Source organism: Ictidomys tridecemlineatus, chromosome 2 (genome assembly GCF_052094955.1).
Source record: "Ictidomys tridecemlineatus isolate mIctTri1 chromosome 2, mIctTri1.hap1, whole genome shotgun sequence".
Lineage (NCBI taxonomy): Eukaryota > Metazoa > Chordata > Mammalia > Rodentia > Sciuridae > Ictidomys > Ictidomys tridecemlineatus.
Genome location: NC_135478.1, coordinates 113,211,266 through 113,229,912, shown reverse-complemented (window position 1 = coordinate 113,229,912; position 18,647 = coordinate 113,211,266). Strand labels below are relative to the sequence as shown.

The following is an 18,647-nucleotide window of genomic DNA, read 5'->3' as shown; positions in this document are numbered from 1 at the left end:
TGGGCCATCTCTCCTACCTCTTTGCCTTCCATTGCATTTTTTTTCCCTTTTTTTCTTTTTTTAAAGAGAGAGTGAGAGAGGAGAGAGAGAGAGAATTTTTTTTTTAATATTTATTTTTTAGTTCTCGGCGGACACAACATCTTTATTGGTATGTGGTGCTGAGGATCGAACCTGGGCCGCACGCATGCCAGGTGAACGAGCTACCGCTTGAGCCACATCCCCAGCCCCATCCATTGCATATTGAGAGCCCCAAGAGCATGCTCCTGCCTGGGCAGAGTGGTGTGGATGTCCCAGCCTCCTCTCTGGCCCCGCCTTGGAGGAAGCCAGGGAAGCTGAGGCCTTTCTGGGCATCCTGCCATCGTGAACTTGGGAACAAAGCCTTGTCTCAGTCCCAGCTGCCAGGGTGCCCTTCCTGCCCTCCCCTGGTGGCCCCTGGATTGTCATTCTAGGAGGCTAGGGCAAATGAGGACTCTTCTTACTCCCTTATTTGCCCCCCAAATAATCCGAAGGATCCCAGAAATTCTACCATCTCACTGTTTCTACTCAGTTGCAAATGCTTTCTGGAAATAATACAAAATACTTAACTGAGGGCCACTTCACAGGGAGCCATGAAAGGTTTTAAATAGAAAAGAGCCATGGTCCTCAGTATATATTTCTTGAAAAAAAAAAAAAAGAACCTTCAATTTCCTCTGGACCCTATGTGGAGGAAAAATTAGGGGCTTGAGCCAAGGGTCAGGAAGACTAGGGAAGACCTGTTGTGGTGGTCTGGGTGAGTGGATGATAACAGAGACAGCACTGGGGACAGAGCAGCTATAAGTTGTATTGATTTAGGATAATAATTTTTTAAAATATTAAAGGAGGCCATTATTTTGGACTAAGATTCTGCAGTAGGGCCTAATACGCCAGTCTAAACATTAAAATGGAGTCACCTATGCTCATGTTCTGCATCACGAAACTGAAACTGGATGTTATCTGACCTTAATCAGAAATCAGGAGATAAGGAAAAACAACCAAAATTCCCCAACAGGCTGGTTTCAACTAGCATGACAATGAAGTTCCTGAGCTTTAATCTTTTAATTCTACAGAAAGTAACCTAAAGTAATCTGATATTAACCAGTTATTCTTCTAGTGTTCTGTTCTCTCTGCCTGCATCTTACAAAGAAATTGATTTTGACATGATTAATCAGCTATTTTCTTTTGGTACCATGGATTGAACTCAGGGGCACTCAACCACTGAGCCTCATCCCCAGCCCCCTTTTTTTTTTTTTTTTTTTTAAGAGACAGGGTCTCACTGAGTTGCTTAGAGCCTCAGTAAATTATTGAGGCTGGCTTTGAATTCTCCATCCTCCTGCCTCAGTCTCCCGAGCTGCTGGGATTACAGGTGTGCACCACCGTGCCCAGCTACCAATCAGCTTTTTGTTCTTTGTTTCTGCTTTATTTAGTCTTTCTCTGTTCATAAGACTTTCTGCTCCATCCATAAGAACACTTATTTTACTTTTTGATTGTTTGTTTTGCTGAATACTGAGGATATCCTATCACTGAGCTACATACCCAACTCCCCCCCTTTTTTTTTTTTTCATTTTTTGAGACAGTCTCACCAAGTTGCCCTGGCTGAGCTTGAACTTGTATCCTGCTTCAGCCTCCTGAACATTGAATGAAGGGTAGACTTTTCTAGAATCAAACAACCAATTAAGATTTTAAAATCAAAATTATTCCCAAGAATAATGGCTTAAGGCAACAAAATACATATTATCTCCCAGTTTCAGAAGGTCAGGAATTTGGGAGTGGCTTAGTGAGGTGGATTTTGGCTCAGAGTATTTCGTGAAGTTATAGTCAAAATGTTGGCCAAAGTTGCAGTCTTCCAAAGGTTTGACAAAGGCTGAGGTTCTGCTTTCAAGATGGGTCATTCACAAGGCTGTTAACTGGAGGCCTCAGTTCCTCGCCTTGTGGGCCTTTCTCTATGGCTCTTGGCATGGTAGCTATCTTCCACCAGAGTGATTCAAGAAAGCAAGGAGCTACAGTGTCCTTTTTAATTCAATCACAATGGTCACACTTTGTCCTCATTAGATTCCCTAATATCTTATTGCACAGGTCAAACCTGTTTAATACAGGCTGCCCACAGTTGACTCACGCAAAGGCATGAACACCAGGAGGATGGGATCACTGTAGCCATTTGAGGTTGGCAAATTTGTGAGTGACTGAGAATGTGAGGACATAACTTGGGGCTATAAGGTCCTTGCTTAGCATCTGGATGGCCATATTAAGTGACAGCCCTATTTTAGGTAAAGAGTTTCTCTTTCCTGCCAAGGGTCCTTTCTGAGAAAGCCTCACCGCTCCCTCTTACCAACCCAATTCTTAATCATTGCATTAGGACCAGCCTGGCTGATTCCTGAACCTGCCCTATAAAAATCTCAGAACCCAAGCCTGTTTTGCCTCTCTTTCCTATAGAGAGATGGCTTTTATCTGTCAGCTCTGACAAGTAAACTCTCGTATGTATCTCTGCCTAGTCTCCGTCTCTCATTTCTTGCTTACCAGTCTCTCGTTCCTCACTTTCCCTTCAGGGGCCACAGGGAATTAGTCTGGAAGCTTTCTGCTTCGGGTAGGATCTTGTCAGCCACACTACTGTATGCCCCCTGACAAAGTACTGTACAATCTGATCCACAGCAAGCACTTAGCAAATGTTTGCTTTGTGAGAACTGCCTTCTGTCCTACAGACAGGACAAGTTATAGAATCCTCAGCTTGGTACTTGAAGCCCTGAATGTTCTGGTATTGCTAAACCCATTCCATTGCCCCACCCCTGTTCCCTATGTCTATTATATACTGGAGCCTTCTTTCTTTTTTTTTTGGCGGGGAAGGAGGGCATACTGGAGATTGAACTCAGGGTACTTGACCTCTGAGCCACATCCCCAGCCCTATTTTGTATTTTATTTAGAGGCAAAGTCTCACTTAGTTGCTTATTCCCTTGCTTCACTGAGGTTGGCTTTGAACTTGCAATCCTCCTGCCTCAGCCTCCCCAGCCACTGGGATTACAGATGTGCGCCACTACGCCCAGCTTGCTGGAGACTTCTAATAATGAGGCTTCCCTTTGTCAGAGGACAGGGGTCTGAGAAGGTCCCTCTGTAACAGTGATTCACTTCATGCTTTTTTTTTTTTTTTTTTCCGTTTTTGCCGCTGTGACTTATTTTTAAAATGGACATGTTTCTTTCTCTTCCTCTCCTCAATAATCTCAGGGGAAACAGGATTACCTTTTTTCCCCCATCCTAGGAGTTATCTGTCCTTTAGCACATACCACAGGAATGAAGTAATTCAGATTTAGGGATGGCACCAAAAGATCTAAGAAATGACAACCTCCCAAATTAGCAAGTGAATTACCACTCTAGATAGAGAACACTGGAATGTAGCCTTTGAATCACCCCTTTAAAAACCTACTTCCCCATGATAAGCAATCACAGCTCTGGACTTGAGTCCCCTGTTTCTCTTGCTGGCAAAGCCATAAAACTTCTTTTTCCTTTTTCTCAAAACTGTGTCCTCATTATAGGATTGGCATTGGGGACAAGGACCGAGCTTTCAAAATACCTCCAAGTGGGCAGTAGGACCTCAACTTGGCCTCAGGAAGGAACCTGATTTAGGCCACTGAAAAGAATTTCAGGATGCATCCAAAGAAAGGCACAAGATTTTAAAAAGTGATTACAAAGGTGCTATAATCCTTATAGTTCACAAGTCTGAGGCAGAAAGATCTCAAGTTCAAAACCAGTTTCAGCAACTAAGCAAGACCCTGTCTCAAAAAAAAAAAAACAAACAAACCAATCAAAGGGAGCTGGGGATGTGGCTCAGTGGTTAAGTACCCCAGAGTTCAATCCCTAGTTAAAAAAAAAAAAAAAAAAAGGGTGGGGGAACAACAAAGGTGTACATCTCTGAAAGGCAAAGTGCAGACACCCTTCACCTCTCAGAGAAGAAAAAGACTTGTGATGTATTCAGGATTGAGCTCTCTGATTATATATAGGATTTTCCTGGGAAGAAATATGTAGTTTCCCACGCAAGCTTTTTTAAAATCAAATCCCATGTCAATCATTTGATATTTGGGTTTCAGAATGTTTCTTTTTGGTTAAGCAGTCTAGCCATAAATCAGTTGTGGGCACATTATATAGTTTTTAAGATCTGCTGATATTTAAATTAATTGGTTTTGTTCTAATTTATCTGGTACAAGCATACACTGGAGGTTTTGTTCATCTAACTAAAGAGATAAGAATGGCTAGTCATTCTCACAATTCATAGCAATTCTAAACAAAGCCTTCTGAGGGAAGTCAGAATTGTATCCCTTGCTTCAGGACCCCTAGGTCACACCTAGATTAAACAGATGAAAACTTTGAAAAGGCTTATAAGACTATGCCTCTTCTGAGGTAGGATTTAAACCCCTTTTTCTCCCCTATATGGAGTGACTTTCTGGAAAAGCACTTTGAAAACAGTACAGGACTATGCACAGACGAGAGGAAATACCTTGACTTGGGACCAGCAGGGCCAAAGAGTGAGTAAATCATCCATAGTGAGAGATGTCCATTATGCTAAGCATGGACCATGACTGGCCTGGTGCTATAGAATTGCTGAATCTTCATAGATGAGGACATTGAGGCTCTAAGTCACATTGAGGGTAGGTGACAGGGCTAAGTTCAGGTTTACAGGTACAGCCTTTCAAGCTAGAAAACTCTGGAGACCTGATATGTCCTAGAGAATGGACTATGCCCCCTTTATCTAAGATTGATAGGGGATTTAAGATCTAGTCACATACAACAGCACTCAAGAAAAAAAATTTTAAAAAATTTTATAATATTGAAATGTTTGTTTGAAAACTATCTTCTGTGTAAATTTGATCTTAGAAAACTAGAGTATGGCCACTGATGGATGTGGGTTGTTTGGGGCCTGTAGGGTTCCTAGAGCACTATTTGAAGGCCACTTATCCAGTAGGTTGGCACTTACTGTGAAAAGTTCAGGGGGTGCCATGATGCTTAAGGCTCTGGTTTGGGGTTTGAAGGAACAAAGTAGGATTGTGGCAGTCTCATTTATGAGTTGTTCAGTCTAGCAAAGGGCAGCAGGATTCCAGGCACTGGTGCTCTGGTCTCTCTCCAGTGTACCACCTGCCTTATTTCACCCTCTGGCCAGCAGCCATGGCCTGCCACTCATAGGGTAGAAAATTTATCTTCACCTCTAACAATCAAGTTTAATCTTTAAAGATATAGGTTACAAAGTTGAAAGCTGTGGTATCACTTTTTTTTTTTTTTTTTTTGCCCTTATAAAAGGTATCATCTGGTGCATTCCTGTATCAACAAAGATCCTTCAAGTTCAGATCCTGATATAGGATCAATAATAGGTCTGTACTTGGACCCAAAGCAGAGGCCTAGGAGATGATTTACAGTGGAATCATCAAACGGACATCCTTCTCATAGATGTCAGGGATCATTCCCATTGGGGAGCTGACCATGTGTATAGTATTCTTGCCAAACAGCTGGAACTCATAATGGATGAGTTGCTCCCAAAAGCCAGCATTGGGTCGGATGATGGGCCGGCATGACTTGGTCCATGTGTGAGCATCCAGCAGGGACATGGCATGGTACTTCATGAGGTAGGCAAGGCACAAAGTGGCTGAGCGGCTCACGCCAGCGGCACAGTGTAGCAGTGTACGGCCCTGCTTCATTTCCACACTGTGGATGTGGTCGGCAATGGGGTCAAAGAAGTCATAGAGCTTGGAGATGGGTGCGTCAGCCACAGGCACCTGTGTATACTGGATATCCTCATAGATGGTATTTACCACCTCTACTGAGACATTGATGACTGAAGTGATCTGGTTGCTGGACAGCAAGAGCTTGTTGTTGGCAGCTACACCATTGCTGATGTACAGGCTTCTGGTGATCTGTGAGAGGCCGCTGATTGAGGGCTGCCGGAACTGAACTGGGAAGGTGCACAGGGGTGCTGTCATCAAGGCGGTGGGTCAGCAATTGGTGACACATGAGGCCTGCATTTTTCTAAGCTGTGTCCCTGGAAAACTGCAGAGAGGGAGAGAATGTTTAGAGGGTAGGTGCTCAGCAGGCCAACCCAGGAGACTTCTGGGAAACGGACAGATGGGTCCATGGGATTCCCTAAGGCAGTCCTTTGACCATCACAGGAGAATCACTCAGGGAACTCACTAATAATACACATACCCAAATTAGATTCTCAGGTAAAGGGCATAAATTCGCATTTCAGCTTGCTTCTTAGGTGATCTAATGCATACTGTCCTACAGAACAAAAGGCAAGTCCCTGAGCCTGGCAGTAGTGGCTTCCCTTGAGGGGTCCCTCATCTCTATTTGGGCAGGTCAACTTGAATTCCTCAGCTGTGCCCTGGCCTGATTCTCCATCTAGACTCACAAAGTCCTCTCCTTCCCCTCTTCAAAATTCTCTCCTTCCTTCAAGTCCCACTAAGTGGGAATCATTTGTAATATCTTCCTCCTTAGTCTTCTGATTATATGCTAAAGCATGAGACTCTGAACTAGTGACTTGAAACCAGAGGTCACTGAGAGTCACTGGGAGGGGAGAAGAATAAGACCAGGGAGGTTCCTGCTCTCCTCACAAGAACCATCTCTTTGAAGAGATGGAATGTACTCATGTGGAACTGATGTCAAATAACAAAGTCCTACATTGCTAAACACTCTCCTGTGCCTTGCCTCTAAAGAGAGCCTAGGGAAGGGAGTGTCTGGGAGCTTCCCAGAGACTAGCATAATGGGTACCAAAGCTACCCCAGGAGCAAGAGCAGAGAAGCAGCAGAGCCTCACAAAGACTTGACATACCAGCATCACCATGTCTGCAGCAGGGCTGTGGCGTGAACCCTAGGAGGGGCAGACTCCTGTCCTCCTCATCTTGGATCCCTCACTTTCTAACTCTTGAACTAAGCTTCAAAAATCCCACACCCTCTTATGTCTTACTGAAAAAGGGACATTTGGATTTAGATCACACCTCTCCAGTCCAAAGGGCAGTCTTCACCAGGCAGACTAATGAGAAACCATTTTTTCCCCCTGCTGCCCATAGTCAGATAAGATAGAGCCCCTCAGCTTGACTGTCAAGGTCATTTGTGGCCTGGCTGCTTCCTTTTCTCTAGCCTCCCATTAGCCTCGCCCAAGTCCTCAGTTAGACTGAGCCTCTGATAGTTTCTCATGACATGTCTTCTCTAGCCAGAGGCCTTTGTCTCTGCTGCTCTTAACCTGGAATCCCGCTTCCTTATAAACCTATCAGATCCTGAATTATTCCGTTCAGCAGGACAGTGGAAATCTAAGGAGCCTTGAGATCTTAGGCCAAGAGTCTCTTCTTTAAAGGAAACCTCCTGGAAACACTCTCTTCCCTCTCCAATGCTTGATTAAATTCCTGCTCCAGGCCTCAGTAGCCTGGTGTTTTCTCCTTCCTAACATTTCCAAAACCACTAAAGATGTGGTTTTGCCTTGAGCTATCTGACAATTTGATAAAAGTCTTCTTCTCAAGACACCATGAGCCCTTTAGGAGAACAATTATCTTAATGTCCATTGTATCATGAACCAGTGCCAGACTTCCTGTAGGTGCTTGATCAATACTGGTTGAATTAAAGGAAACCATTCCAATACCATGACCCCAGGAGACTTTTGGGAAATGGATGGATGGATGTGTAATGCCAGATTCATGGGACCCCCAATAGACCTCCAGGAGCCAAATCCGATGCAATCACACAAGAGTCTTTATTGCAAGCTGGAGCCCGGACTCAACCTTTTCCTGATGCAGCTGAACCAAGGAGTAAGTCCTGGCCCTTGGTTCAGTGAGGGTTTATAGATTTTTGGGAAATACAACATCACAGAGCAAATCTTTTCATATAGGCGGGGAAAATCAAACAACATCTCTTAAAATTGATTAGCACATTCACTGGCAGGAACAAGTTGGGTAAGGGTGATTGGTAAGTTCAAGAGGTGGATACCTTTGAACTGATTGGTTTATCAATCACCAAAACTACTTGGAGGGTCACCTGGCATTTCAGATATTTTCCCTGTCTCATGCTGATTGACGGTTGCTAGGGAGGTGCTATGAGTCCTCACCTAGCATAACAGTCAGGGACACCTGGCTCCACATATCTCTCCAGTTAAACAACTCAGCAGGGTGGGTATGAGCCTAGGAGCCTCTGTGGGTTTTTCCAAGGACAAGGGTCACACCCCCTCCCTCGGGACAGGCCTTGAGGTAAAAGCTGGTTTCTCAAAAATGGAGTCACATCAGTTTCTCAGATGGGTCTATGGGACTCTCTAAGGTGGTCCTCTGAATATCACAGAGAATCACTCAGGGTTCCTAGGCTTCTGGAAAGAATGCTAAAGGATGCAGAGGGAAATTCAACCTGCCAATGCCCCAGGGTCAAATTCATTAGGTTTACCCCAAGAAGGGCAGATAGGGCTGTTTTGTTGTAAAGGTCATTTAAGGGACATGGGATGAGGTCTAAAACCCAGGTGGAAGGCTAAATGCTAGGAGATATTCTGGACTCTCACCATCCTCCAAAATTAACTGAGGAGCCCCCAACCAGTGCCCAGAGGGTAGAACAGAGGAGACTGTTGATTGAGTGACACAAAGTATGAAAAGACACTACATTTTAAAAAGACTAAGATCCTACCTGGGGCTCAACAGATCAGACTAAAAATCAAAATGGAGTGACTCACACTAAAGTTCTACTTCACCAAACTGAAACTAAGCTGTTCATCTGACCTTGGAGAAATGAGGATCAGAGAGGTAATTGCCAATGTTCTCAAAACAGGTCGCTCTCAACTGGCAAAATAAAGTTCCCTGGGTCTTAATACTTTCATAATAAAAGGAAACCTAAAGTAATTTGATGTTAATCAATAAGTTTTTCTACACTTTTGTCTAGAGGCTGAGGCAGGAGGATCAGTTCAAAGCTAGCCTCAGCAAGACCCTGTCTCTAAATAAAATAAATAAAAAAGGGCTGGGTAATGTTTAAGAACCCCAGGGTTCAATCCCTGGCACAAAAAGTAAATAATTGTAATTTTGCCCTTTGACAATAGGAGTAACAGTGCCTACCTTAAAAGGATGTTGTGATCTGGGTGTGGTGGCACAGGTCCATAATCTCAGCAACTGGAGAGGGTGAGGCAGGAGGACTGCAAATTCAAGGCCAGTCTCAGCAATTTAGCTAGATCCTGTCTCAAAATAAAAGGGCTGGGGGTGTGGCTTAGGGGTAGAAGGCCTCTGGGTTCAATCCCCACTACCATAAAAAATAAAATAAGAATTTTGTGAAAATTTAAAGGAGATAATCCAGGTAGTGTTGAATATAGAGCCTGGCACCGAATGAGCACTTTATTCTTGCTGTTGTTAGTGGAGTTAAAAAGCGAGGCATTTCCTCCAAATCAGCCCGCCCATCAGTTCTCCAGCCTTCACCTCGTGTGTCTCAGCACCCTTTGGGAAGAGAGTAAAGAGTTTAATTCCAGACTGGGGGCTCAGGAGTCGCAAAGTTCCCATGAGGAAAAAAAAAATGACCCGAGACTTGAAGAATAGTTCAGCATGAAGAAGAGGAAGGGAGAGAAATAGCAACTCGACAGCAGTTGAGGTTCACCATTTTACAACCTATGAAGAAGCCTTTGGCTTCCCTCGTGTAGTTCGACCTTCACAGCTACCTAATCAGACTGGTGTCTAGAGTTAATACTTCCATTTGTCACAGGTGGAAAGAGAGGCACAGAAGGGAGGCCTTGTTCGGGGCCGCCCAAGGCCCAAGAGCTGGTCGTCGGCTCATTACAGGTGGAAAAAAAGTCGGCAAACACCGAGAAGCGTTGGTTAAATTCTGGCTTATATAGCAGAACAAAATCCACGGGTTGACCGGTTCGAGGCTCTACTTCCAGGGGTCAATTAGGTAGGTTACTTGGGGAATTAGCATTGGAATAGGCTTCTTTTCAACTCGACGTCAAGATCCCAACAGTCTTACCTCTCTCCAGGAGGAGTACAAGGGGGTTCGTTCATGAAGAAGTGGCACCGATAATCTCCAGCCAAGGTTCTCAAAGAGAGACCAGCTCGGAAGCACAATCCCCGCCGACCCAGCAACCTGATTTCCATAATAATGGTTTCTCCTGGGGGGGGGGGGAGACGTCTGCCGCCCTGGTCTCGGGAGAAATCTCGGTTTCCGTTCTGCGCTCGGAGCAGCCCCTCCCGGATTTAACCGATTACCACCTCCGCGATCACTCCTTGGTCACAGTCGACCTCACCCTTGCCGGCGTATTCTGGCCCGCCCAATTCGTCTCTATAGCAACGCGCTAAGTCGCACTATGGCGGCCGCCGGAGGACAATTCTGCCGCGTCCTCGGCCTCCCGGTTCGCCCCGCCCCCAGGCCCCGCCCCACCGCGTGTTTCCCGGGCAACGCACAAACCTCTGCTGGCCGCGTCTGCCTTGGGTCTCACTCAGTATCTGCGCAAGCGTAGCAATCATGGTTTCCATTCCGGCGTCGTTCCCCTCCAGTGTCGAGGACGAGACCGCACGGCCGACTAGGCCCTCGGTTACTTGGGATCTGGATTTGTACAAGGATTACAAGTCTTCCTCCAAAGCGACCGCCAGTTCCGGCGCCACTGGGAACTTGGATTTACGGCGCGACCAGCACGGCGACCGCCAAGAAACCGGCCACGGGGTCCAGCCGAAAGTCTACTTCCTTCGACCACGAACCTCACAGCCATCGGTGTTCTTCAGGTGCAGCCTTGGTTCCCCCGAACTCTCTTAGTCGGACCCAGAACCTGCGCCACTCAACGCTTATCTCCAGAGGCCCGTGTTCCCCTTTCTCGCACCCTAGGGGAACCTGGATTTCTCAAAGACCCTGACCCCAACTTCTTTCCAGTCCTGCTCTGACACCTAGGGGCCCGTCTGAACGCCTTCAGCTCTGACTCCCGCGAGTAACCCGGAGTCCTACTCCCAACATTTCCTCCAAATCAGCCCGCCTGTCAGTTCTCCAGCCTTCACTTCGAGCTCTGAACCTGCCTGAGCCTGGTGAGACCAGGGTCCACCTCAGGCTTGAAACTTTCCAACATTCGTCTTCTTAGCTTCCACGTTTCTCAGTGATTCTGGAAAAAAACCCAGTTGTCTACCTGTTCCCTATCATTAGGAGCCCCAATTTCCCGCACCCTTTTTCATTTCTGAACTCCTGGGGCTGCATCTTGCAGGCCCCTGTAGAGGACTGGCGGTGGAAGGCAATTTGGTTCAAAATGACCATTATTTATTACTTGAAAGGGAATATTTCCAATCATTGTTTTTTTTTTTTTTTTTAAAAACCTTTTCTTGTATTGATAAACTTGGTGCATTGCTAAGAGGATGAAGAGTGTTTTATGACCAGGCTTGGTAACACACATGTATCAGGCTCTGCAGTTTAGGGAGAACTTCTTCCCACAAAAATGATAAGGGCTAGTTATGTAGTGCAGTGGTAGCACACCTCTGGGTTCAATCCCCAGGACCACACACACACAAATGTATCTTTAAATATTTTTAGAATTTTAGTTTGTTTTTTTTTTTAAACAAGATTTAGGGGACTTGCTGTAAGCACCTTGACCTCTGAACTAGTTTTTTTCCATTAACTCATGTCTAATGCTGTGTTGCCCTGCATAGAAGTCAGAGAAATGAAAATGAGAGATTGGAGATATTTGTTTATTAATATTTGTTTGTAAATATAAAAATATTCACAAGACCATTGTTCCAAATTGGCTGAAGATGAGTTAGAAAATAAAATCTAACCCTTCAAAATGTTTTACCCTTTAGAAAATTGCCTTTTAAAATCGCAGTTAGGAAAGTAATATACACTTATAGAAAAATCAGAAAAGAAAGACCAGCAAAATGAATGATCTGAGACAATCACTGTAGCATCTTGACATATATCATTCCAGGTCCATTCATACACGTGTATTAAACTTTTTGAAAAATCCATCACAAAGAGTTCATTGTTTAGTTACCTGATTTTTCCACATCTAATACACCTAAGATGTTTATGTTTTTTTTTTTAAACTATCTTTTTTTATGGACCCAGTACCTCACACATGCTAGGCAGGTGCTCTACCTCTGAGCTAAAACCCCAGCTCCAATGTTTATGTTTTATACATAATCACATATATTTTATTGTCTGGCTTGCTAAAGTTATTCATTTTTCTTTTCTCATTGTTCTACATTTAGTTTCCAAATTTTAGCAAATACCAGCATTTATTTTTAAGTAAGCCAAAACATTTAAAGGTATATATTTGTTAAACCACTTCATGGTGTAACCAAATTATCAATATTGAAAACTCAGTGGCTGGCAATATCTGGTCTCTTTTTTTTTAATCAATTCCTCATTTTGTTCAAATTTTTTACTTGGAGTACCTGGCTCCATCCTATTCCACCTTCCCCATCTCATCCCATCTTCTACTTCTCACTTTCCAGAGTCTTCTAAAGCCCTGTGCACTCCAAACTTCCCTCATGTTTGTAAACTTTTCCCAAACCCTTTTCCCTTAGAATTTCCCTATTAACCAGCCCAATCTTTGTACAAACTCTTTATTTTATTTTTCCCCTGTTCTGATTTACTCCCCACTTCTTAGATTCTCCTTAGATTTATGCTGTGAAGTTCTGCTCCAACCCACCATGTCCTCTCTCAAATTCAACCCTTTGACCTGGTTCTCCAACTTTGACTCTTTAAGATTCTTTGTTTCACCTTCTTTTTCTCATTAAGGTAACTGCTTCTAGGGCTAGGGGTATAGCTTAGTAATAAAGTGTTTGCCTAGTATGTGCAGGAGCCTGGGTTCCATCCTCAGCATTGCTCCCCCCCACCAATAAAACCCAAACAAACAAAAAATAGTTACTGAGGTTGAGGGTTGTCTCTGATTCCGTTTACACTTCTCTTTGGACTGCTCTTGGCTCTTCAACATCCTTCTCAGGTACCCAAGTCACAGTTCTTTAGAACACACCTTGTCCACAAGGAGAAACATGGTTATTCCCTTGCTCCTCTAAAAATTATGAGAAAGCTGTGCATGTCCTAAGAAACTTCAGCCACTCCCCCAGTAGCCAATGAAATCAGGCCCTAACCCTGGCTTTGGTCTCAGCCATCTCTAACTGGTACTACTTTCCCCTCCCCATTCCAGTTTAATGGATTCCAGTGAAGCAGCATTGAGCAAATTTTTACCCAAGAGCCACTTATCTCGAGTGATTATTCGTGACAACCTCAGTGTACAACGAATCTATGAGACAGAGGTAAAGTAGTCACAGTTTTTGCATTAGAGTGTGTTAAGGGTTTAACTCATATTCATTTTATATTCCCCATATACTGGAAGCAGTAGATCCTTGAGGTGATAGGGAGTCATGAAGATGTTCTAGGGGAGGCCTCATTTTTACAGAGGAGGCAGTTGATAATTGGGGTTACTGACTTGTTCATGGTATCATACCTGTTCCTGAACTAAAGGAGCCAGAGAGAAAAACTCCATGGTTTTTTGCCTCTTGTATTTTTTTCTCAAAGTATATTATGTCTCTAGGGAATTCATGAATACATTCCTACTGTTCCCATACAAAATCTTAGGTTCTAGAGCTTGAATCAACATCAACATTTATCTGGTCATTTTTTTACTTTGGGTGTTAACCCCATTTTCCAGATTAAAACTGAGGCTCTTTTTGATTCTGAACAAGTAGGGTTTGACCTACATACTTGGAAGACCAAGTGTTGGCACTCCAGTGCTCCCCATGGACCCTGATTGATTCATTCATTAAACATGTCTTTAGGAACTGCTTGGGACAGGCATTGTTAGGCAGTAGGAAGAGACAATTGAATAAGATTCATTTCTTCAAGTAGAGCATTTATTCCAGAGTTGAGCTTTTGTCCCCTTTTTGATTGTTGAGCTTTCCTCCATGTTCCTGGGTCAAATCTGGATGGGCCTATGGGATTCTCACATAGAAAAGAGTGGAGAAGGTCTGTGGATGTAGCTCAGTGGTAGAGCACTTGTCAAGCATGCATGAGGTCCTGGGTTTGATCCTTAGTACTGCCAAAAAAGAAAAGAATGGAGAGCCTTAAAAGAGAGTACCAGATCCTCTTGAGGGCCATATAAACCAAAAACAAAGACTTGGGTGGGGGGCCATGTAGCTGAGTGGCAGAGCACTTGCTTAGCATGTATAATGATACCCTGGGTTCTATCCCCAGAGTTATGAAACAACAACCAAAAACCCCAAAGCATATCTGGGCCTGGGTGTTTACTAAACTTGCAGTGGAGTAGTATAGTGGAAATAAGGTGGACTTGGGCTTGGAGATGGGCAGGCCAGCTTTGGGTAACATTCAGTGATTTGTTCTTCCCAGCTTCTGTTTTCTTATAGGATCTATTAAGACCTATATAGGATCTATTAAGACCCTTTCAGTTGCAGGTTATATAAACAACTTGAACTAGTTCAAGAAAAATAGAGGAATCTGGGTTTACATAATCAAGGATGGATAGGTCAGCTTCACCAGTGTTTGGGATGAGGGAAGCCAGGGGTTCCAGTCCTTTGGTGTGTCTTCCACTCCTCCTCTTCTTCTCTTGCTGCTTTCTGAATATTATCATAATCAAGTTGATTTTCCTTGGGGGACAAGCCACCCTAGCATGTAGACCACAAAGGGAACACAGTGCTTCTGCTATTGATCAAGTTAGTCAAGTCCTGGATAAAAAACCCCAGTTGGCTGCAGTTGGGACTTGGGCCCATTTCTGCTTCAATCATGGTGATGAGGTGGTGTGTTGTGTTCTGGCTAACTCAGGACTAACCTCTATACCCACTTTGGAGAGAATGTTGTACCTTGCCAGTGGGGGGAAAAAACTCTGAAATACTGTACCTGGAAACTTCTGTATTATCTAGAGGGCTGGTTCATCCTTCAGCCACCCAGAAGTTTCCTTTTAAAACAGTATTTAGCCCTATGTATGATAGGGACTTGATATCTATTATATATTATTACACTCATTTAATAAATCAGGAAATTGAGACTTAGAGACATGGAGTAATTTACTTGCGTCACATGGTCATTGCAGAATTGCAATCCAGGTCATTGTGCAGATTCTTCCTTAAGGAAAGAGACTGCCTTCTTTATGTTATAAACCTGGAAACTAGCCCAGAGGCTGGCTTGCAGGAACTCAGTGGATTCAGGCACCTCAGTGATAATGTGGCAATATTCTTGTCTCCCCACCAAAAGTATTCACACTGGGGAAAGAGATAGCTTTGGCTGGACACCAATTTCAGTGAATACAACTAAGATCTAGTGTCTTAAGAATCCCTTGAGCATGCTCTGAGAACAGTGAGTAACGGCTGGTATCATTCATCTACAGCCATGGTGCTCAAGCAGGATGGTTTTGCCCCACAGGGGACATTGACAATGTTTGGAGATATTTTTGGTCATCAGAAGTTGAAGTGGTGTGGATGCTACTATCATTTAGTAGGTAGAGGCCAAGGATGCTGATAAAAAAATTCCTACAATGTGCATGATAAAGAATTGACCAACCCCAAACATCAATAGTGTCAATGTTGAGGAACTCTGATTTCTCTTAAGCCAAGCTCAAAGTGAAATCACTAGCTGAGACAGCCCAAATACTAGCTGTCATGGAGTAGACTAGAAAATAGTGGTAAAAACAGCCATTTACTTCTCAGTGGCTGGATCAGAATTATCTCAGGTACATGATAAAGAAAATAGATTCCTGGGTCCCTCCAAACCCTACTAAACTAGAATTTCTGAGGTCTATAATTTTATCAAGCAACTGAAGTGTTTCTTATATTCAGCCAGATATAGAGACCACCAATTTGAATTATATCATTTAATGTCCATTCTTTTTGTCACTATCCTCCCTTTAATTTGCTGTGTCAAATAATCATGTCAACATTGACTAGCATTTATTAAGAACTCCTTTGCTTAGCATTGTGCTAGATCTTCAAATAATTTTAGTGCTTATCTGAATCCCTTGGGAAGCTTGTTAGATCAGCTCTTACCATATTCTGTTTCTACATGTCTCAAACCTCCCCATCCTTCAAAATCCAACCCCAATTTATATGCCATCCCTTCTGTTACAGGGCCTGACTCTGGACCTACATAGAGGACACTTATCTTGCTCATTGTGTAGCAAGAAAGTGCTAACAGAATTCTATGTTTTGGGACAGAGTACTGTCAGAACACTGGCAAGCACAATTTCCTTGCTCCCTTTGAAAGGAGTTATATGGCAGTTTTTGAATTCTTGGTGTCTGGACTCCTGTAATATGCATATCACCTCTAGCCTATTGTGATTATTATAGGTAAATTGGCATATACCCACTATAAAAGCTATTTTTGCTGTACAATAAAGCAGATACAGTTCTCTGAAGTTGTCTCTGGAGAGGTTTCTCTGCACCCAAAAGCTCCCCACTATCAATGCTGGAATGGCAGGCCCCTCAGCACCCCATGCAGCATTTTTTTTTTTCAGAGCTGGGGATCAAATGCAGGTCCTCATGGATGCTAAGCCTAGACTCTACCCCTGAGCTACACCCACAGCCCTATGCAGATTTTATTGATATCTGCCCTCTTTTGAATTCAATGCTTCTTTTATGAGTAATTACTTTCTTCCTGGTTTAGAAATATTTATGTGTGTGTCTCTCTCTTTCTGACTATGTTTTAGTTATTGGAAACACCTGTGGCGGATTTGTCTTAGCATCCCTTCCCATAGCTAGCTTGTTGGAATAAATAACTGAATGTGTAAGACACAGATGTGCCTTCCCAGACCTTATAATGTTGTTAGGACAGGGAAGAAGTTATATTAGAAGTAACAATAAGAATTCATGGGATAATAAGGGATTTCACAGACAATATACGAGAAGCACTAGATGATTAACAGGGACAGGGTGATGGTGGTTATAAGAAAGAGGTGTTTCTCCCTCTTTCTAGACACACCCTTCCCACAACCCCAATCCCCCATTTTTACTGACTGTTCTTCGTCATTACAGTCAAAATCAGACTCCTTGGCTGCACACTGTCAGAATGTAACATAGGGGTTATTCACTTTTTATAAGTGAGGAAACCAAGGCTCCCTATGAAATATGGTATTTATGAAATGAATATTGGGTCCAGCAGGGACATTTTCCACTCCCAAATCAGCAGCCCTAGATGCTTATCTTGCTGTGAAGTGGCTTCTTCATCCCTAACCTCACCTCTATTTTTTGTAAGATAAGAGCTTCAGACAAGACCAAGAAAAAGATGAGCCATTTGTACGACCATCTGAAAAAAAAGTTTTTGACAGATCAACTCAGAAAGCTGGGGCGCTGGAGACAGGAATCCATGAACATCCAGCAGTACTTGGATAAAATCCGGACGCACAAGGTCCAGTCTTGCAAGAAAAGCCATCCACCCTAATTATGGCAGAATGATCTGACCCAGGGTCACAACACTAGTCATGACCAGAGAAGAACTAGAAGCTAGCCAGCCTACATCATCATTGAACAATAAACCGAGACCAGCAGACAGCAGAGCACCAAAAAATCCCTCAGCAATTCTAATATTCTTTGTCCTACCCATCCTCTCTATTCTGGTGAAAGAGATCCTGACAGTCCTGATTCAGAGGCTGAATCAAGCCAGTCTCCATGATTCAGGCAAAGATTGACTTTTCAGTGCCCCTATTTCTTTTTCTTCCTTCTTTCCCTGCACTGGGAATTGAACCCAGGGAATTACACGTTAAGTATGCATTCCATTACTGAGCTAACACCAGTACCCACATTTCTAAAGTGATATATCCTACCAAGGTGTTTGGGAAATGGAAACTTAGATGGGAATGACTATGACTATGACTCAATAATGCCACTGCCTGGCATTCCAGTGGTGAGAACTTCAGATTGGGGCATCAGAGAGTGCTATTTCCGCCACTTATCACTCATGCAACCTTGTAACCTCCATGGGCCTATTTCCTTATCTGAAAGAATCAGGTTATAGAAAGGGAACCTGCCTCCAAGAACTGGCATGAGGCCGTCAAGTGCTTGGCCCTAGACCTATCATTTCCAATGGCTACCATCAGAATGGCCCCAGTTAGCTTATAGCCTTGGGGGTTCCCACTCCCTTTTCTGCTTGCTATCGTGACTACATCCTGATAGTGTCCAATCTGGTTCCTGTAGCAGCTTCTTTCTGTCTTGTGTAGTAGCTGTTTGGGTGTTTGTGATAATCCCTGACTTGAGTGTACACTCTGGGAACCAAGGACCTTCCAAGATTCAGTTCAAGCCTTATTTCTTCTTTGATGCTTTTCCTCGCTGGCCCTAGAAGGAAAGGCTGCTTCTTCCTGGCCCTTGGTGTGTCCACTCTCATCTCTGCACAGTTTTGTTGGTCATTACTTGTTTGCACAGTCTCCCTGAGCAGGTTGCAAATGTTTTGATGGTAGCAGTACTGACACCACAATGACTAGTAAATGGAGTGGTCATTCACTGTGTTTTGAAGAAATGACTGTCTTATTTCTCTCTATATATAGCATCAGGACAGTGCACAGAGGAAGGGCTTGGTACTTATTTTTAAGTTAACTGAGTCTTCTCATTTTACAGATGAGTAAACTGAGGCCTAAAGAATAGCCTGATTTACCTAAGGTCATATGGCAAGTTAGTGGCAGAGAATTAAAACCAGGTGTCCCAACTCTCATAGAATGGTCATTCTGCATCACCACAG

The 18,647-nt window shown here is 43.6% G+C and overlaps 2 protein-coding genes across 6 annotated transcripts; one reads left to right on the top strand and one right to left on the bottom strand.

Annotated features, from left to right (window-relative positions):
• Positions 1-4,803: 4,803 nt before the first annotated feature.
• On the bottom strand, positions 4,804-10,293 carry Dusp18 (dual specificity phosphatase 18). 5 transcript variants are annotated; one of them, XM_078039605.1, is made up of 3 exons: positions 9,963-10,291; positions 9,068-9,439; positions 4,804-6,039 (listed from the first exon to the last, which is right to left on the bottom strand). In XM_078039605.1, exon 3 carries the CDS (start codon positions 5,970-5,972, stop codon positions 5,406-5,408), a length of 567 nt encoding a protein of 188 aa, XP_077895731.1. In that variant the 5' UTR covers positions 5,973-6,039; positions 9,068-9,439; positions 9,963-10,291; the 3' UTR covers positions 4,804-5,405. The 5 variants fall into 5 exon arrangements, with proteins under 5 accessions (XP_077895731.1, XP_077895732.1, XP_077895733.1 ...); XM_078039606.1 differs by having other exon boundaries at positions 9,068-9,183; XM_078039607.1 differs by having other exon boundaries at positions 9,068-9,144.
• Positions 10,294-10,357: 64 nt separating this feature from the next.
• Positions 10,358-18,417, top strand: C2H5orf52 (chromosome 2 C5orf52 homolog). The gene is made up of 3 exons (XM_013365986.4): positions 10,358-10,714; positions 13,120-13,228; positions 17,172-18,417. Exons 1-3 carry the CDS (start codon positions 10,458-10,460, stop codon positions 17,355-17,357), a joined length of 552 nt encoding a protein of 183 aa, XP_013221440.1. The 5' UTR covers positions 10,358-10,457; the 3' UTR covers positions 17,358-18,417.
• Positions 18,418-18,647: the final 230 nt, after the last annotated feature.

What these genes read in the sequence shown, in the direction of transcription:
- Dusp18 (XM_078039608.1), bottom strand. Translation starts at nt 5,972, where the DNA reads ATGACAGCACCCCTGTGCACCTTCCCAGTTCAGTTCCGGCAGCCCTCA.
- C2H5orf52 (XM_013365986.4), top strand. Translation starts at nt 10,458, where the DNA reads ATGGTTTCCATTCCGGCGTCGTTCCCCTCCAGTGTCGAGGACGAGACC. An exon ending in CAGCCATCGGTGTTCTTCAG is followed by an intron (nt 10,715 to 13,119) that starts GTGCAGCCTTGG and finishes TCCCCATTCCAG; the next exon opens with TTTAATGGATTCCAGTGAAG. An exon ending in AACGAATCTATGAGACAGAG is followed by an intron (nt 13,229 to 17,171) that starts GTAAAGTAGTCA and finishes ATTTTTTGTAAG; the next exon opens with ATAAGAGCTTCAGACAAGAC.